The sequence below is a fragment of the Chiloscyllium plagiosum genome, unplaced genomic scaffold (assembly GCF_037043375.1).
Source record: "Chiloscyllium plagiosum isolate Xiang-an unplaced genomic scaffold, Cpla_swu_hap1 HiC_scaffold_34, whole genome shotgun sequence".
Lineage (NCBI taxonomy): Eukaryota > Metazoa > Chordata > Chondrichthyes > Orectolobiformes > Hemiscylliidae > Chiloscyllium > Chiloscyllium plagiosum.
This window is the reverse complement of record NW_028270172.1, coordinates 47,026,645-47,047,280: the sequence shown is the minus strand read 5'-3', so window position 1 is coordinate 47,047,280 and position 20,636 is coordinate 47,026,645. Positions and strand designations below refer to the sequence as shown.

Below are 20,636 nucleotides of genomic sequence, written 5' to 3'. Positions count from 1 at the left end.
AGTAAATCTGTTTAGACATGCTGTGATGTACATCCAAGGTATGTGGGACCTGAACCCAGGCCATCTGACCGACATTACCATGACACCACAAGCCCCTTTAAGATTAATGTTTTCTGATCGAGGTTAGATACCCAGCACAAAGCACACTGAAATTCTAATTGCTGCAAAGCTACAGCCCTTTGTGTGTAATAAGCTTTGATTTTGTTGTTACAAGTATATTGGCAACCTCTCATGTTCAGTGACTACCAGAGTAAAAAACTTACATCTGTCAAGCCAGGTGTCACTCTGGGATCTGACTTGTCCAGTACACCATCAACAGATATCATAAGAAAATGTCATCGGATTTAATGCTCTATCCCTCAAACAACAACGACAACAAAAAATATTAGTTGATTACTGTTTGTGCAATCTTTATACTGCATAATTGGTTGCTCCATTTTTCTGCATTACAAAATAAATTGTAAATAATTCAAAACTGTGAAGGAAATTATACAAATGCATTTTTTCTGATTTATGTATGTCTCACATCTAACAAAAACGTGGGTAACGTGACATGCTATCAAGTCTCCCTGTTCACAGGGATTTGAAACTTAAATTTCCTTTAGGCTCAGAGATCTAAAGGAACAAATCTATGATGGGTAAACTGATTAATTTGAGTGACTGAAAGAAACAATAATGTTTCATAGCCAAGAGGTTATTTTCATTGGATGCCCAAGTTGCCCAACCTAAGTTGCAAATCAGAAGCTCATTAATTATTCTGCACATTTACAACTGCACAGCCCTGAGTAATGATTAGATTAAATATTGTTAAACCAAGTGTCTATCTGAAATAGGGAAATGCTGAAAGGTCAGTCAGATTCAGAAAGGGAGAAGAGAAAATAAAGTTGATAAAGGATACACATCCATTTTGTTTTTGACCCACACTGCTATTTAGTTCAGTTTAGATCATATTCCTGTTCTTTCTTCACATCATCAGGTAGCTGCAGAGCAGGATCATAAGGCACAGAATTTATAGCAAAAGATTACCGTGTCATGCAACTGAAATGATATATTGAACAAACCTAAATTGCTGTTAAGTCTTTCATCTTTCAGAATGGGTTGCAGGTTTCACTTCATTAAGATGTAAATTCCAGAACTTCCACTGAAACTTGAAAGGTTTCAGAAAGGATTTACAAGGATGTTGCCAGGATTGGAGGATTTGAGCTACAGAGAGAAGTTGAATAGGCTAGAGCTGTTTTCCCTGGAGTGGAGGCTGAGGGGTGACCTTATAGAGGTCTATAAAATTATGAGGGGCTTGGATAGGATAAATAGACAAAGTCTTTTCCCTGAGGTGGGGAAGTCCAGAACTAGAGGGCATAGGTTCAGGGTGAGAGGGGAAGGATATAAAAGGGACTGAAGGGGCAACTTTTTCTCACAGTGGGTGGTATGTGTATGGAATGAGCTGCCAGCGGAAGTGGTGGAGGCTGGTACAATTGCAACATTTAAAAGACATCTGGATGGGTATATGAATAGGAGGGATTTGGAGGGATATGGGCCAGGTGCTGGCAGGTGGGACTAGATTGGGTTGGGATATCTGGTCAGCATGGACGAGTTGGACCAAAGGATCCGTTTCTGTGCTGTACATCTCTATGACTCTATAACACAGTGGTCGAGCAGAGGCTGATAGCCATGTTCAGTATCCATGGGGATAGCCTCAAATGGGACCTTGGGTTCATGTCACACTACAGGTGACCCCACTAGACTATATACGCACACCGCCCCCCCAACACACTCTCATAGGCTCATACTCCATCACACCTCATGCACACAATCAAACATACTCTCTCATGCGCGCGCGCACACACACACACACACACACACACACACACACACTCTCTTTACACGTATAAGTCTATTGCATGAATTTGCAATTGCAGAAGTGTACTTGCAGATACATTCTATTTTGCTCAAAGAGCACACAATCTGCAGGCAGTCAATCCACATAATATTTTAAAAATGTCTACTTTGGAAATAGAACCAGTCTGAATCAAGATTAGAATACAGACAATTTCAAACCTCACCATTGCCTGAGTTGAGATGTCTCCGTTTTTTATAAAACCTTAAGTTATCTTGAGAATGTGACTCAAAAGAAGTTCTGGGATTTACATGTTAATCAACCAAAACCTGCAACCCATTCTAAAAGATGTAAGACTTAATAGCAATCTAGGTTTGTTCAATATATTGTTTCAGTTGCATGACATTGTAATTTTTTTGCTATAAATTCTGTGCCTTATGATCCTGCTCTACAGCTACCTGAAGGAGCAGCAGCACACCAAAAGCTAGTGCCTCCAAAAAAACCTGTTGGACTAAACCTAGTGTTGTGTGATTTTTAATTTTGTTGACCCCAGTCAAACTCTGGCATCTCCACATCATAGTTGTTTTGGACTGAGTAGTTTTCCAGTGAATTGTCTCAAAATTTCTATGGTTTAATCAAACACCAAAAGTGTGGTTTTTAAAATAGAAATTTTAAAAACATTTCTGACTTCTGATGCAACACATATTGTTTAGGTTAATAAATTTATTGTTAACTTTATCAACTAGACAAATATTAGGCATTCAGCCATAACTTCATCTCCCGTCTGATCTTCCCCTTCGTTGTCCCACCCAAGGTCTGGTTTGCCACTGATAAATGGTGACAGCCCAGGCTGCAGGGAACTTATACCAAAGTAGTAATAATGGTCTTATTTATTTGGAAGTAAAGTTACTTTCCTCTTCCAAATTGAGAATCATTTTATTTTAATATTGAAGGAATTGTTGTCATGATGAAAAGCATTTGGGAAGGGATGTCACTAGGAAGATTTGTACAACATTTTAGCTATGTTGTTACATGAAGAGAGTATTTCGATTAGATTACTTACAGTGTGGAAACAGGCCCTTCGGCCCAACAAGTCCACACCGCCCCGCCGAAGCGCAACCCACCCATACCCCTACCTTTACCCATTACCTAACACTACGGGCAATTTAGCATGGCCAATTCACCTGACCTGCACATCTTTGGACTGTGGGAGGAAACCGGAGCACCCGGAGGAAACCCACGCAGACACGGGGAGAATGTGCAAACTCCACATAGTCAGTCACCTGAGGCGGGAAATGAACCCGGGTCTCTGGCGCTGTGAGGCAGCAGTGCTAACCACTGTGCCACCGTGCCGCCGTTCCAGTCAGAACAAAGCATTACCTGATGTAAAATAAACAAAATCTAAAATGGTGTCATTGTTTACAGTGTACAGTTTGAATCAAAACAGGAAACAACAGTATTCCATTTTTGCGGTCTTTAGAATGACACCTCATCTTCCATCTCAAAAAATGTGGAAACTTACAACACTGTTTAAAAAAAGCACAGGGGACTTCCCCTAATGTCTTACCAATATTTATTCTTCAATCAAATCAATGAAACCAATGTATCTGGTCTTTCACAGCTATACAGTTAGTTCTTCTTTGATGCAATGGTTGCGTTCTTGTGAAACCCCACATTATAGAAAAGTTATGCTTTAGAAACAGCAGTTAAAGTGTAGGTGCTGTAATCGCATTACAGCCACCACACATTTTATAAGTTTGTGCTTAGAAATACCATCCCCCAACTCGTCAATCGGGTTACAGCGGATTCACAGTGACAAAACGAGCACTATAACAGAACAACCTGTATGTGGGACCCTTGGTGCACAAATTGCCTATCACAGTTCCTAAATTAAAACAGTTTGGTTCAAGATTATATCAACGATCATAAAGTGCTTTGGAATTACTTGAGGTTGTGAAAGGCACTACAGATATTCAATCTTTTCTGTGTTTTCAAAAAATAAAGCGGACCATGCACACCTGAGGTTGATGGTCTAACAGGCCTCAGTTGAAGAGTGTGGAACTGGAAAAGCACAGCAGGTCAGGCACCAACCGAGGAGCAGGAGAATCGAAGTTTTGGGCCTCATTCCTAACGAGGGGCTTATGCCCGAAATGTTGATTCTCCTGCTCCTCGGATGCTGCCTGACCGGCTATGCTTTTTCAGCACCACACTCTTCAACTTTGATCTCTGGTGATATTAGTGTTTTGGTTCTACGATGATCCTTTGGATAATTTTAGCTTGCTTGACAAAATAGAAAGCTCAGATGATCAATTTTAAAAGTGATACTTTGTAGGAGTTTCCTTTTGTCTGTCCAAAATTATATTCCTCGTGATACATCAGATTGAAAGTTCTTCTTCAATTATAGACATCTGTGCATCCCAGAGTTTTCCATGAGCTCATCCTGCTCCCTCACTATAATAATTCCAAAGTGTGGCAAAAAAACAACAATGTTTCTACCACTTTTCCATTAAAACTACAATACTGGCTAAAAATCAGTCATAGGAAATTAATAGGTGTGATTAAATTTTCTTCCACCATTCAAATTTTTGGCTTAAGTCCATCTTGGACATTACATTTTTTTTTCCCCACAATATGTGATCATTGCTGACTGGGCCAACATTTGTTACCCCTTCACAATTGTCCTTGAAGAGGTGGTAGTGAGCCACCTTCATTACAATTGGTATATATAAACCTACAGTCTTATGAGGAAGCAATTTCCAGTGTGTTAACCCAACCAAGCTGTCGATCCACATCAAGTCAGGATGATGTGGATCATGATTGATTACTTTGCTCACAAACAGTAAATTCACCTAGTGGATCTTAAAGCACTTTTTATTGTCTTTGCCAGTTTTCTTCTTCTGTTTTATTTCAAGAAGAACCAAAGACTGAAGTGTTTAACAAGAACAACTTGATTTGAATTTTTTTGAAGCAACAAAGGGGATTGATGAGGGCAGAGTGGTGGACATGATCTATATATGGACTTCAATAAGGCGCTCAACAAGGTTCCTCATGGTAGGCTGGTTAGTAAGGTTCGATCACATGGAATACTGTGAGAACTAGCTATACGGATACAAAACTAGCTCGAAGGTAGAAGACAGAGGGTAATTGTGGAGGGCAGCTTTTCTGATTGGAGACCTGTGACCAATGGGTGCCACAAGGATCGGTGCAGGGCTAACTGCTTTTTGTCATTTATATAAATGATTTGGATGTGAGCATAAGAGGTACGGTTAATAAGTTTGCAGATGATACCAAAATTGGAGGTGTTGCGGACAGCAAAGAAGGTTAACTTCAGATTACAATGGGATCTTGATCAGATGGGCCAATGGACTGAGCAGTGGCAGATGGAGTTTAATTTAAATAAATGTGAGGTGCTGCATTTTGGAAAGGCATATCAGGGCAGGACTTGTACACTTAATGGTATGGTCCTAGGGAGTGTTGCTGAACAAAGAGATCTTGGAGTGCAGGTTCATAGTTCCTTGAAAGTCGAGTTGCAGGTAGATAGAATAGTGAAGACGACGTTTGGTATGCTGTACTTTATTGGTCAGAGCATTGAGTACAGGAGTTGGGAGATCATGTTGCAGCCATACAGGACATTAGTTAGGCCACTTTTGAAATAGTGTGTGCAATTCTGGTCTCCCGGCTATTGGAAGGAGATTCTGAAACTTGAAAGGGTTCAGAAAAGATTTACAAGGATGTTGTCAGGTTGAAGGATTTGAGCTATAGGTAGCTGATTAGGCTGCGGCTATTTTCCTTGGACCATCAGAAGTTGAGGGGTGACCTTATAGGAGGTTTATAAAATTATGAGGGGCATGGATAGGGTGAATAGACAAGGTCTTTTCCCTGGGGTGGGGGAGTCCAAAACTAGAGGGCATAGGTTAGGGTGAGAGGGGAAAGATTCAAAAGGGACCTAAGGGGCAACTTTTTCATGCAGTGTCTGGTGTGTATAAGGAATGAACTGCCAGAGGAAGTGGTGGAGGCTGGTACAATTACAACATTTAAAAGGCATCTGAATGGGTGTACGAATAGGAAGGATTTAGAGGGATAAGGGCCAAATTAGACTGGATTAATTTAGGTTATCTGGTCAGCATGGAGGAGTTGGACCAAAGAGACTATTTCCATGGGTAGAGCTTTATGACCAAGAGCCTTATTGAGGAGGTATTCACTCTCTAGGCAGCAAGGTCTTACTGAACCGGTTCCCTCTAAAAAGGCAGGTGAAAGCATCATAATGTCACAGGATCATGTGTCAGTTCACCCAATTGCATAACACTGTAGACTTCCCTTCAGGATTTTGGACGAGAAGCGAGCTGGTCTTGAGAAATGTGACTTTTAGTGCCATTTGTTTTTGCAATAGTTTTCTTTTCCCTTACATCAGTCATAAACTACCCAATTGTCTGCCATAATGAGAGACAGGGCCATTATAGAACTGGATATCTAAACACTTAAGGTTGGCTACATGATCAGTTGAAGGGGTCTCCTGTGGCACAGTGGTAGTGTCCCGACCTCTGGGTCAGGAGATGAGTTCAAGTCCCATTCCCAAATACCATGACTCCAATTTATCACATAACTGATCCAATACATTTTTGCATATCCAGTTCTTACCACAGATCTACAGAACTATTTATGACCAATTGGAGGATCAGTTATGGAACTAGCTATTTTAACGGCTCTGAAAAAGCGAGTTAAACGGCCAGTGTTGGTTTTAATTGTTGGTCCAATCACATGACCGAGCCTGAATTTTTGCTCCTTTTAAAGCAGGGGATTGTATGGAAGAGCGCTCTCACACACTCCATCGCATGTCTCATCTTCCAACGTCAAGCCTATGAAATATCTTATCATTTTTACGCTGGTGAATGTTTCTGGTGATCCTGTTACTGTATTGAGTAGAGAGAAGCTGTTAAAATGTTGTTGGATTCCAGGAGGGAGTAAAAGTATCGTGTTTTGCCCTCAGTGCTGGGATAGCCACCGCACGTTCCCATAGGAACGATTTCCTTTTGAGGCGCACGAGTGAATGCAGCAATATCATTATGTCTAGTCACTGCGGACTGCACCTCACATCGGATTTGTGTCATAGTTTTGTGAACCAAGTAGGAGGCTCACAACAAATATACAGTAAAGTGTTCGTGTATCATGGGATTTGGTTTCGGGTGGTAATGTGAAGGGCTATTTTGTTACAGTTCTTCATTTGACCTTCTGTTAGTCGTCTAGACTCACTCCCCGAACTAAACACGCAACACAAAACTTGGGCATTATTTTTTTCAGTGATTCAAAAGATATAATAAAAGTTTTGGGTTGGTCCAAACTTGATTCAGAGGCAAGTTAAAAATAGTCGACTTATTTTTCTTATAATATTCGAAATTAATTTTTGGCGGCCGAGGTTCTCTCACTCACTCACCTCGGATCTGCTCTTCAAGCTGCTCCTTTTCGGTCGCACCAGAACATCCTTGAAGTCGAGTTTGAGATCGGCGTCTATCCGAGGCATGCTCGAGCGAAGCTGTCGCCCGGAGTCAGGTCCTATCCAGCAAAAGCCTGTTGTCCGTCAGCGCTGTGCATTTATAGTCTGCCCGCCCTGCTGGTTACAACCACTTAATTTAGAAAGATCACTTTCCGAGACGCTGCTGCATAGCTCAAATCGGTTGGCCCGCTCTCAGCTTTCCGCCCACTCCGCAGAGAGAGAAGAAAAAAATCTGCAGAGCAAAACATCTCCTTGCATCCTGGGACACTGCGGTACGTATAGTTAACGAGTGAGTAGCATTGCCACTGAGAGTGACACAACCAACGGTCTGCTGATGGAAAGCTGAGTGGATAGTGCTGCATTCTGCAGTGTTTGGGGATGATGGGGGGGGGGGGGGGGGGGAAACTGCATTTCTGACTGAAATCGTGGCTGACGGAGCGCGCACGGGGGTGCCCGATTCACAGAATCCCCAATGCACGGAGAGGACAGTGAAGACCAAGCGTCTGCCAGGAGTTTGCCATCTCCGACAGACTCCCGGCCTTCTGCTCAATGTTGCGTCGGGGCCAACCCTGGCGATAAACTGAGCTGAGGTGAAATATCCGATACAGAGCAATAGTGTGAGTAAAGCCCGTGTAGGTGTCTGCCTGGCCGGATGACTCAGTGAAACTAATATTGATTGATGGAAAGCTGCTGGTGCAGACGCAAGCCAGACTGTTTTACCCAACAGCGACCAGGACCGCGCATGCGCTTATCAATTGAACCTGGGGTTCCCGGGCGCGTGCACACCCGGACGATGCAGGCCCGGTGCGCGCCTGCGCAGAGGTCGTCACCTGCCAACGGTAACTTTGGTGACGTTCCTTCTGCGTAAACCTGAAAAATTAACTCGATCATAATTGATATGAAGTTTGTTAAAAGGTCTCCACTCCCTTTTGAGATTGGTGGAGTTTAGTTATAAACTGGTCGGCCCGGATTAATAAGGGAATTTTGAATCGGGTATGACTGCTTCAGCATTGTTGGAAAATTGCTTCTCTGTTTATACTTTTGACAGAAAAGGAGGAAGATGGCATATTGTGCCGATGCCCAGTGTAAAAGACAAAAGGGTTATTAATGGTCGGGAGGGAGGGGGGAAAGATGTGAAGAGTGTGTAAATTATGGTGTGAAATGCAAACAACAAATGGCCCTTGTTACTAAGTGCAGGTGGGAGGTGACTATGATAGGTTGGTGAGGAGGGGGAAGTGGGTAGGTGGGAAGGAAGATGGATAGCTAGGTCAGGTCACGAGAATGGTGCCCAGTTAGGGGAAGGGTCGATATGGGCTTATGCCCGAAACGTCAACTCTTATGTTCCTCAGATGCTGCCTGATCTGCTGTGCTTTTTCCAGCCTTTGACGCTTGTTACTAAGCGCAAAGCAAACACAATGGCAGGGGAAAGGGGTAGTGGAGAGAAGGTAAGAAAAGTGGGGAAAGTTATTCAATTCAACTTTGAGTTGTTTTACCTTGAAACTGCCTGGTGCTTTTTTGTTGAAATATTGTGACAGGCCCATGGCAGAAATGTCAGCTAGAAAGGTTTATTGGGGTGTCATTTTTACATTCACAATAGATGTGTTCCACAAACAGTGGCCCAGTCTATATTTGGTCTCACAAGTGCAAAGGAGATTACATGTGAGCAGTGAATACAGTAGACTAGATTCAAAGAAGTACAAGTGGAACAAAAATAGAAATTGCTGCAAAAGCTTGGCAGGTCTTGGGGGGGTGTGATCGCTCAACCGGAAATGTTAACTCTGATTTCTCTCCACAGATGCTGTCAGATTTGCTGAGCTTTTCCAGCAATTTATGTTTTTCTTCCACTTTACATCTTTGAATCTAGTCTACTGTATTTGCCACAGGTCTGGCAGCATCTGTGGAGAGAAATCAGAGGTAACATTTCCGGTTGAGTGACCCTCAGGCGTGTTGAGCTTTTCCAGCCATTTCTATTTTTGTTACTGATTTACAGCATCTGCTGTTCTTTCCATATTTATGAAGTAAAGTGGAATGCTGCTTCACCTGGAAGGTGTGTTTGGGGCCCTGGACAATAAAGAGGACAGAGGTGAATAGGCAAGTGTTACATCTTCTGCAACTGTGTGAGAAGGTGTCATGGGGGAGTGAGAAAACATTAAGTTTGTTGGAGGAGTGGACCAGGGTGTCACAGAGGGAATGGTCCCTATAGAATGCTGACAGTGGAGGGGAGGGGAAGGTGTGTTTGGTGCTGGCAGAGTCTGATCCTTTGACTGCAGAGACTAGTGGGGTAGAAAGTAAGCACAAGTGGAACAATATCACTGTTCTGGTAAAGTAGGGAAGGAGTAAGGGCAGAAATATGGAGATGGGTTAGATGCAGCTGAAGGCCCTGTCAACACAAGATTGAGGGGGGAGGTTTCCTCAATATACTTGTTTAAAGAAAAAAAAGTCATGTTGAAGGCAACCCGCTGCATTATGGGATCATTAGTACAGATGGAAATGGAGAAACCAGGAGAATGGTTTGGAAATTTCCAGGAAGTAGGGTGTGAGGAGATGTCTTTGAGATAATTGTCAGAATCAGTGGACTTGTAATGGATATTGGTGGACTGCCTATCCTCAGAAATGGCAACTATGAAGTCAGGGAAGAAAAGAGATACACAGAGTGAAGGTGAGAGATGGAAATTGGAAGCAAAACTAATTAAATTTTCTAATTCTTGATGAGAGCAGGAAACCACAACGACTATAAGGCACAGATTAGGTATAGTAATGGTCTTTTCCCTAGTGTTGGGGAGTTCACACTAGAAGACATAATTTTAAGGTGAGGGAAGAATGATTTAAAAGGGACCTGAGGGGCAATATTTTCACACAGATGGTGGTTCATATGTGGTATGAACTGCCAGAGAAAATGGTAGATGCAGGTACAGTTACAACATTTAAAAGATATTTGGGCAGGTACATGAATAGGAAAGGTTTAGGAGGAATGTACAGGCAAATGGGAGTAGTTTAGTGTGGGAAACTTGGTTGGCATGGACAAGTTGGACCAAAGGGTATGCTTCTGTGCTATATGGTTTTATATCATCGATGTATCATAGAAAGAGTTGTGGGTGAGAGGAATTCACCAGAGCACTAGTGAATTAAAAATGTTATGCCCTTGTTCACAAACATTACAAACCCAATAGCTACAGTTTACCTTCAATGGTGGTGTCACTGTTTGAAACAGGAAGAAAAAGCAGAGACAATGTAAGTGTACATTTTTTTAAAATGACGCAGGAACTGAAGAACCAGAGTGTTTATGTGCCTAAGTATTGGTTGTGGCAGGGCATGTTGGAAAAAGGTTATTAAGGCATACAAAATCTTAGACTATATTATAATAGGGGTATACAATACTAGAGTGGCACAACGTGGGACCATGAGATGAAACACTGAGATTGCAAGTTCCAAGGTTGTAGTGGCCACCCATTAAGCTCTGATTGAGCTATAATAGGTGTATTTCTACTCAAATAGGCAACTGTGTTCAGACTGCAACCCTTGCCATCAGCTCTCATAGGTCTTTTTACTTCCTATACACCACACCCTCCCACTGAGGAGTTGTGACAATCTTTTTTTGGCAGATACTGGGACTCTTAATCTCAGGGTCATCTTAAGTCCTACGTTACGTGATATTTCATTCATTATTTTTAATTGTCTTATTTTTTTATTTAAAACACTAAAAGATAAATTAATAGATGCAGTGCTATTTTGTCTGTCACTGAATTAGTGACTGTAAAGTGAGAGATGTTTTTAAATACAGCTCTAGTTTTTGTTGCTGAATTGTAACTGTAAATGAGACAGTTATAAGTCATCACCTTCAAAACAAAATTGCACAATTCAGTGACAGAAAGCAGAGCTGCAATTAAACGCCTCTCACTTTCAAGGTCACAAACCTCTGGGATTGATCTGCACATATGCAGCAAGGTTTCATCTACTGTTGCGATACAAATAAAACACAGCTATCAGAAGTCTCTGCTACCTTGACCACTAATTTTAATGGATGGAAAATCACAAGCTGCCCTTGCACAATTTTTGCTTAAGAATACAGGTAGTATTCCCAAACATTTTGACTGCCATAGGCCACATGTACACTAATAAGTAGATGTTCCTAAGATCGAGGTCGCAATTTTGTTTGCAGGTTTATAATATTGAAAGCTGAAATTGATCTGAATTGTTAACTCTTCTACCCCAGTTGAAATATTTGATGAAGATGGACAGCTTTAATCTCAATAGTTAAGCCACCAAAGTTGGTTTAGTTTCTTTCAAAGTGTTAGTATCCTACTGGATAATAATACCGGACAAGACAGATCACACAATAAAACCTGTGTTTTTTGATTACAGGTATTTTCTTGCAACTTGATTCCTGTGGTGCTCAGTCAAGAAATATATTAACCAAAGGCTGCCAGTTATACTTTTAATATTAACAAACCTTAACCTCCAGGGCTTTTTCCAGTTACTTTGATTACTTTTAGGCGACTAAGCAGCAAATCTAGCATGAATCTTCTGCTTGAAATCTGTTCCTAGTTTAAACAAAAAATACTGAAAGAATTGCGGATTCTGGAAATCAGAAACAAAAACAGAAATGGCTGGAAATACTCAGCAGGTCTAGCAGCAACTGTGGAGAGAAAACGGTTACCTTCCCTAAAATGTTAACTGTTTTCTCTCCACAGATGCTGCCAGACCTGCTGGATTTTTCCAACAATTCTGTTTTTGTTCCTACTTTTGGCCTTTCTTTTTCTGCATCATAAAAGCTTAACATAGAAACACTTCAGTTATCTCACCAATTAGCTCATCATTAGCTTAAGTTACATGATTTCTTGGAATTGCTGCTTTGATCCACTTTTTTTTAAAAAGTGCATTTCTGACTCTAAAAATGAACAAGTCACCTCTATAGAACTAAAACCCAGAACACTCATTTATCTCCATTTTGGAACCTAAGTCCCAAATAATAATATATTACACACCTTCAACATAACTCCCCCAGAAAAATAAGTGATATTTTTAAGGGGCATATTAAACTTTCCTTTGAAAACTATTTGCATTTTACTTTTACAATAGTAATATATTTATGTTAAACACATGAGAATTTTCATAAATCATCTTCTACACAAGGCCATGTTGATCACAATATTTGCTTTCCTTCATATTTGCTCTCGACAAAGTGTCCGCAACAATAATGTCCCCTTTTGCCTCATGACTGATTCATAAGTTGTGTGGTTCCATCATCAAACTCTAATGAAAAAGTCTCAAAAAACGTTAGCTGGTCTGTGGAGCAATTTTTTCAACAAAGACTTTCCAACACAGCCCTTAAACAGTGCTTCCCAAATTTTTCCCACTGTGATTTTATTTTGCAACCTGAAGATTGAATATTTTCACATAAAGTTTTACTTTGATGTGATTGCATTTCTTTGAATAAGCCATACATTCTTTAAAAAATGTTGCTACTAACATTTTGCTTTAATTTTTCAGGAAGTGCTGCAGAAAACTTAGTTAAAGCAACTATAATTCCTGCTGCTGGTCTTAGTTAAGGGGCCTACACCATCTGTTAAGATCCTGTTAAATAATTCTTCAAAAACTGGTATCACAAGTAAGATACAAGTTTAATTGATGGCAGGATTTCTCCTAATAATTGACGTCTTGTAAAAATTTAGACCAACTTGATGTAATCCTGTCCAATGAAAAACGTTTTAGTATTTCAGTCTGCAATTTCCTAATACCTAAGTGACTTGCCATTTGTGAGCTACATACAAAAGTTTGTTATGACAGCTGGTATAGCCACCTAATACACTACTGCCTATAGGTTGTTATTTAAGGTGGTCTCCATTTTCTCATTAACACTTTGTCTCTTTAATAATAATACTAGAGTATTGGTTCTGATTTAATTTGAGTTGGCTGTTTGATACAACTCTCTTAATTCAAGATCTATCTATGGTCTTTCTATTACAGAAGATTTGGCTAAACCTGTTCGTCTGATTCTCAATTCTTTCATCATTTTTACTTATCAGATACTGAATTTCCAAGTCATTTCCATTTTTCATTGACTCCTTCTCTTCCTCTCTAATTCCATAGACCTAAGATCTAGTCACAACACAAGCTACCTTCGCAGAACTTTAGAACCCAAGTTTCCAAATAGTTTGTAATATATTAAAAACTGAAATCACACAAAGACTAACTGATATATTCAATCTAGTAGCTTGATTACATTTTTTGTAAAGCACTTGGTTACAATTTTTTTTGAAACCACTTATTACACCATCAGACATCTCAAGATGCCTTAGTACTTTGGAAGGGTACTCAATTTTGTAATATTGGAAATGCAGCATCCAATTTGCTTATATAAACAGCAAGGTGATTATGGCAAGGCAATCTGCCATTTTTGTGATGTTGAGTAACAAATATTAGCTGGAAACCAAAAATAACTGCACTGTTCTTCTTCAAAGTATTGCTATGAAATCTTTTAAATTCATCAAATGTAAAAGCATGATATCCAAATGATAGCATCTTCAAGTGTGAAACGTGCCTTTACTTAAGCACTGAAATGCCAATTAAATCAGACATAAAGTATTGAGAACAAGTATTTAGTATTAAATGGTGGGAACGAATGATGTAAAAGCCAGGGGTTCCATCTCCTGTGTATTAACAGGAATGTACCAAGCCAGAAAGGAATTTGGGTGATATTCCGATCCATTACAATTATCCTAACCCTCCTTCTCTTTCATTGGCACAATCCTACATAAGTTCTAGGAATGCAACCTCTGCCCTTTTGTCACCTCCTTTTTCACTGATCATGACCCCTAGCACTCCATCTTCCAAAAGAAGCAGTGATTTACTTTAGCATATTCTATTGACTACTTACAATGTGATCTCCTCTTCATTTGAGTCACTAAATGAAGGTTAGGTCATCGCCATCAGTCCACGAATGTGACCCTCACCTTCCACTTGCTTGTCATTTTAATTCTCTGCCCACTTGAACTCTGATTACCTATGTCATTCTAATGAAACTTGAGAAGAAGCTTTCAATTACATATCTTAAAGCACTGATCAGCTATACAGTTCAAGCTTCTATAAATCATGACAGCAAACATTTGGTAGCACAGACCTATGCAAGGGTGGCACAGTTGCTCAGTGGTTAGTATTGCTGCCTCACAGCACCAGGTACTGTGATTCAATTCCACCCTTGGGTGACTGCCTATGTGGAGTTTGCACATTCTTCGAGGAGAAAGTGAGGTCTGCAGATGCTGGAGATCAAAGTTGAAACTTTATTGCTGGAACAGCACAGCAGGTCAGGCAGCATCCAGGGAAACGTCGAATCTCCTGTTCCCTGGATGCTGCCTGACCTGCTGTGCTGTTCCAGCAATAAAGTTTCAACTCAGTTTGCACATTCTCCCTATTTCTGCAGGGGTTTCCTCTGGGTGCTCTGGTTTCCTCTCACAGTCCAAAAGATGTGTGGGTTAGGTTGATTGGCTGTACTAAATTGTCCATAGTGTCAAGGGATGTGCAGGTTAGGTAGGTCAGTCATGGTGAATGCAAGTTTACAGGGATATGGCAGGGAGGTGGATCTGAGTGGGATGCTGTTCGGAGGGTTGATGTGGACTCAATGAGCCGAATGGCCTGCTTCCACACTGTAGGGATTCTATTGTTCTAAGTTAGAAGTCTTGTTAGAACAATAGTTGTGTTCATGTTTCAGTACTGAGTGAGTCCTGGACTGTATATCGATCCACATAAATGTGTTAGCGAAATCTTATTAGCAAAGCCTTACTATGTCATCTAGATTCTATAGGAGAAAGTGAGGATTGCAGATGCTGGAGATCAGAGTCGAGAGTGTGTTGCTGGAAAAGCACAGCTGGTCAGGCAGCATCCGAGGAGCAGGAGAATCAGCGTTTCGGGCATAAGCCCTTCATCAGGAGTGAGGCTTGTGGATCGGTGCTGATGGATAAATTTTATCTCTCAGCCCTGACCCACAAGCCTCATTCCTGATGAAGGGCTTATGCCCAAAACGTCGATTTCCCCTGCTCCTCAAATGCTGCCTGACCTGTTGTGCTTTTCCAGCAACACACTCTCGACCCTAGATTCTATAAAACTACTTTCAAACAAGTGCCAATGCCCTTGAAACCAGTACACAAGTACACTTAGAAAATCAACTTTAATAGACGAGTCAGTGTCTGCTTGGTCGAAAATAGTGTCCACCAGTCCTATTTTCTCAACTCTCAAATACTAACATTTCAGGTGTAATAAAGCAAATTGTTAAAAGACACTGTGAAGTTCTCCTTGAGGCATAGCATTGACGTCAATGACTGGAGCTTGCTACCATTTGCTCAGAAGAGTAACAACTTGTCCATCAAATTGCATCATGCTTTGACTCCCAATGTTTTTGTGATAAGGCAAAGTTGCAGCAAAGAAAGAAAAGAAAACCAACATTGCATTATAGATCCCACTACCTGATGGAAAATATCATACCATGTGATCAAACATCTGTGGATTGAGAATCACCTGCTCATTCACATTAAGCCTTGTGGCAAAAACTTGAGAACCTGAGTAATTCTCAATTTGAGGGACAGTTGCTGACAATTGTTGTTTTGAGAGATTCGGGTTTTCATACATTTCCCTCTATTATGTGGAGGATGTAATCAATTATTGTAATAACTATTTTAAACTCATTCGCTTTTGCCTCATTGTGCTGTAAGATCATATTTTTATACAATAAAATCGTAAGTAAAATGGCACGTGGCCTGCCCATAAATTTAAGTGGAGCTTTGAGATAGTCAACAAAAGCCCCTCTCTCGCCTGATTTGCCACCAAAAAGCACTGTGTTAAAACATACGTAAAAGAAATTGGTGAGGCAGTCATACCTCACAATGGCTTTGAAAAACATTGGGAGTTAGCTCTCATCAGGGTGATTGTCAAAAATGCTAGAGGTGGTTTTGTAAGCTTCACGCTGTATGAGTAGTATCATGACATTTACAAAGCAACAATGGTGTCTTCAACTTTCCTATTACAAGAAACAGCAGCTTCTCAATGACATCTACAGCTTTGATATATTCCTTGCTTCACTTTCTACCAGTACACATTTCATTTTTAAAGATTGAAGAACATCCTGGTAAAAGTCAGTAATCAGTCCAGTTTCAATTTTTTCAATTTTTTTTTGGTGTATACTCATTCTGAAGGTAGTTAAGAATATTCTGCAGCTGTTGCTGTAGGCTTGCCCATGATTTTATACACTTAATGTGGCTTAACATGTTAATTATTAACAAGTGTGCACGAGTTCAACTAATCCAGAGTTACCAGTCCAGAATTTCATCTTATCACCAACATCCTTCTCTTAGATTTTCTATTTTGCTGGTGGGAATGGATGATAAACTGAAACTCTGATTATGTTAAGGTTATCTAAATTTGGCTCATCACAACTTCATTGTGAATGAAAATATTTTATACCTACATGTCAGAGAGCTGCTTCACCTTCCTCCCTGCAGGATTCATAAAATTCATTTTTCCTCCTCATTTATTCATCCATTTTCTGTTTCTTTATTTTGTCTAACCATAATTTCCTGAAGATGTATTTGTGACTTATTTTATCCAGAGTGTAAAACCAACCTCTATACCGTATACCGTATGTATACCATACTATGGAATTCTATTTGTGCTCACTGAGTATTGTTGAACAAGTTCTCCTGTTTACTTGCAGTTAGCATTAGTTTTCAGTATTTTTGAATTGTTGAATATTTGAATTTGTTGAACTTCCTCATTCTGTGATTACTGTTTTCCAAGGTTGTCTTTTCATTCAAGGGGAGGTGATGGTGGTGTTATCACAGGACTGTTAATCAAGAAACTCAGCAATGTTCTGGGGATGCAGGGAATCTTATTACAGTAGATGGTGGAATCTGAATTCAATTTAAAAATATCTGAAGAATAATGATGATCATGAATCCATTGTTGATTGTCAGGAAAAACCCATCTGGTTCACTAATGTTCTTTAGGGAAGGAAATTGCCATCCTTACCTGGTCTGGCCTACATGTGATTCCTGACCCATAGCAATATTGTTGACTCTTAACTGTCTTCTGGGCAATTGGGATGGGCAGTAAATGCTGGTCTAGCCAGCTAGGCTCTCATCCAATGAATAAAAAGAAACTCTGTTGTTTGGGTAGCTTATCGATATACAATAAAGACTATGCTTTTTTTTTAATAGAAACCCTACTGTGTGGAAGCAGGCTATTCTGCCCAAAAAATCCACACCGACCCTCTGAAGAGTAACCCACCCAGACCCCTACCCTAGTGCTCTACATTTACCCCTAACTATAGCACCTAACCTACACATCCCTCAACACTACGGGCAATTTAGCATGGCCAATTCACCTAATCTATACATCTTTGGACTGTGGGAGGAAACCAGAGCACCCGGAGGAAGCCCACGCAGACACAGGGAGAATGTGTAAACTCCACACAGACAGCCGTCCAAGGGCAGAATTGAACCCAGGTCCCTGGCACTGTGAGGCAGCAGTGCTAATCACTAAGCCACTATGCCACCCCAAAAAGTAGTGCATCGGCCACCTTGGGGCTTGAATCCATGACCCTGAGATTAAGAATCTCCTGCTCTACCAACTGAGCTAGCCAGGCCTCATAAATATGCTGGTTGATCAAATATTCCAGATAATGAAGAGGTACATAAAACTGCAGTAAACTCTGACCAAGTAAAGCTTGGATTCATCAACATCCCTCAAAATATGTATGTAAAAACATCAATGCATTTAAAAACACACTTTAAGTAATAGAAATGTAATGCAGGGTGAATACACACCACTGTTTACAGCATAAATACTTGAACATCACAGCATTTGAGGTATATAACTTTTGAAGGTTTATCAAGGTTGCTGCTTGATAAGATGCCGGTTAAAACAAATTTTGCTATATTTGCAAAATGTATTCCTTGTTAGGGCAAAACATTTCAAATTGAAAATGACTAATTATACCTCGGGCATTTTCTTCTTTTTTAATATTCCATGTACCATTCTGAGATGCCCTCAATATATTTTCAATCCTCCCAATTCATAATGTACGTTCTTTGTAAGATACAGAGTCAAATGTGTGAGATGCTGCCTTTGTTAGTACTTATCTAAAGAGCAACATACTTTCCATCTGCTACAGAGTGGAATGTTCCAGAGATGGTTCTGGCATTTGGTATTGTGCTGCCTCATTGTTTCCTTCATCTGTGCCCTTCTGTAGCCTGCACAGTGAAGGCTTAGTGAGTGGAGAGTTGCAGGACTCCTTGGTGTTAGTTATGTTCACTGTTTTGTGCATGAGGCAGTATTTTGGGCACCTTTTGTAGGGGTAGTCTGCCACACTGCAAGGTTGCAGAACTTAGTTTACTTACAGTCTGTTGTCCGAAGGCCTTATAGCCTGCAGTTCTTACAAAAGACCGGTTTTAAAATATTTGAATATGCTTTAATCATACAACCTTAAGTATGTACTTAATTTTTTAAGTCACATATGTCAACTTCGTGCAGAGAGAAAAAGCAAACAACATTAGAAGTTTAACATTTCTCAGAACTTCTCAACAGTTGCAAAAAGAGGCATTTCCTACTGAGGCAGGAAACTATCTGTGTTCATTTCGAGGCACCAAGAGAGTCTGACAACTGAAAGGACTCTCGTTATACTTTGGCAGAAAGACCTTAGACAGTAGTCTTTTTCCGCTATGGTTTGATGGCAGTTGCCTCAAGCTTTAATGAGCCACTCAGCATGCAGTCCTGACCTTGGAATGTGCCAGTCTGCACTTTCGGTTAAAGTCAACTCTTTACACCGAAAGACAAAAAGGTTTTGGGCAGATTGAAAGAGTGTCTTTCATTGAGTTGATGGTCCACCAGGCACAGTCGATGTTTGTCTCAGTGTGCATCCTAGGGAACAACCTGTAGAGCACAGAGTCCTACATCATGGAACTGCTTGATTGAAAGTTCTGGGTGATGAGGCATTCTAATAAATAATTTTGACAGTCTGCTCAGGGAACAACGTGATATGATCCACCCTCTCCTTTTCCTGCAGGGTCTCAAGGATATTACATGCTGACAACGTCCTGATGGACCTGAGGTCAAAGGTGTTTTTCTTTACAAGTTTTTCCACAAAGGAATGGTGATACAGAACAGTCCAACTGCTTGGAGTGTTTTGTGACAAAGCCAGCCCCATCCTTTGCAACACTGGAGACAGGTAGAACCTCAGTATGCAATGACACTTGGATGCTTGTGTACCAAGGGTCTATGCACAGCTTGTCTTAAATGAACAACCCTTACCTTTAAACTATGGCCCCAGGTTCTAGATTCTCCCACAGTAGGAAACGTCCTTTTGCCATCCACACAGTCAAATCTTGTCAGAATCTTGTAAGTTTCAATTAAGTCACCTAAACCCTAGAGGATGCAGGCCAGCCTATTTAGTTTTTCCTTATAAGGCATTAGACCATAAGACTTAGGAGCAGAAATTAGGCCGTTCAGCCCGTTGAGTCTGCTCCGCCATTCAATCATGGCTGGTAGGTTTCTCAGGAGAAAGTGAGGACTGCAGATGCTGGAGACCAAAATTGAAAAATGTGGTGCTGGAAAAACACAGCAGGCTAGGCAGCATCCGAGGAGCAGGAGAATTGACGTTTCGGGCATAAGCGTGTGCCAAGTGGGCTGAGATAAAGGGTAGGGGGGGGGAATTTGGGGGAGGGGCGGTGGGAATATGATAGGTGAGAGGAGGTGAGGGTAATAGGCTGGAAAGGGGGTGGGGGCGGAGAGATCGGGAAGAAGATTGCAGATCAAGAGAGCGGTGCTGAATCCGGGGGGAGGGGAATGAGGAAGCTGGAGAAATCTACATTCATCCTGTGTGGTTGGAAGGTTCCTAGGCGGAAGATGAGGCGCTCTTCCTCCAGGTGTCGTGTGGTCAGGGTCTGGCGATGGAGGAGGCCAAGGACCTGCCTGTCCTTGGCAGAGTGGGAGGGGGAGTTAAAGCGTTGAGCTACGGGGTGGTTGGGTTGGTTGGTGCAGGTGTCCCAGAGGTGTTCCCTGAAACGTTCCGCAAGTAGGCGGCCTGTCTCCCCAATGTAGGGGAGGCCACATCAGGTGCAGCTGATGCAGTAAATGATGTGTGTGGAGGTGCAGGTGAATTTGTGACGGATATGGAAGGAACCCTTGGGGCCTTGGAGGGAGGTGAGGTGTGGGCGCAAGTTTTGCACTTCTTGCGGTTGCAGGGGAAGGTGCCGGGAGTGGAGGTTGGGTTGGTGGAGGGTGTGGGCCTGACGAGGGAGTCGCGGCGGGAGTGGTCTCTCCAGA

At 41.2% G+C, this 20,636-nt stretch overlaps 1 protein-coding gene and 1 long non-coding RNA gene across 3 annotated transcripts in view; one reads left to right on the top strand and one right to left on the bottom strand.

Moving 5' to 3' along the window:
• The window catches only part of gmpr (guanosine monophosphate reductase), a 113,977-nt gene extending 106,428 nt beyond the window's left edge, over positions 1-7,549 (bottom strand). The window contains exon 1 of the mRNA XM_043719073.2: positions 7,266-7,549. Within this exon, the coding sequence (XP_043575008.2) occupies positions 7,266-7,352 (87 nt within the window). The 5' untranslated portion in view covers positions 7,353-7,549. The remainder of the gene's footprint in view (positions 1-7,265) is intronic.
• Positions 7,464-20,636, top strand: part of LOC122564341 (uncharacterized) — a 54,964-nt gene continuing 41,791 nt past the window's right edge. Inside the window, exon 1 of one of the 2 annotated variants that reach the window (XR_015752905.1) lies at positions 7,464-7,597. This is a non-coding gene — a long non-coding RNA (uncharacterized LOC122564341). Of the gene's footprint in view, positions 7,598-7,698; positions 7,941-20,636 lie in introns of those variants that run through there. The other variant, XR_015752904.1, reaches the window with a different exon arrangement.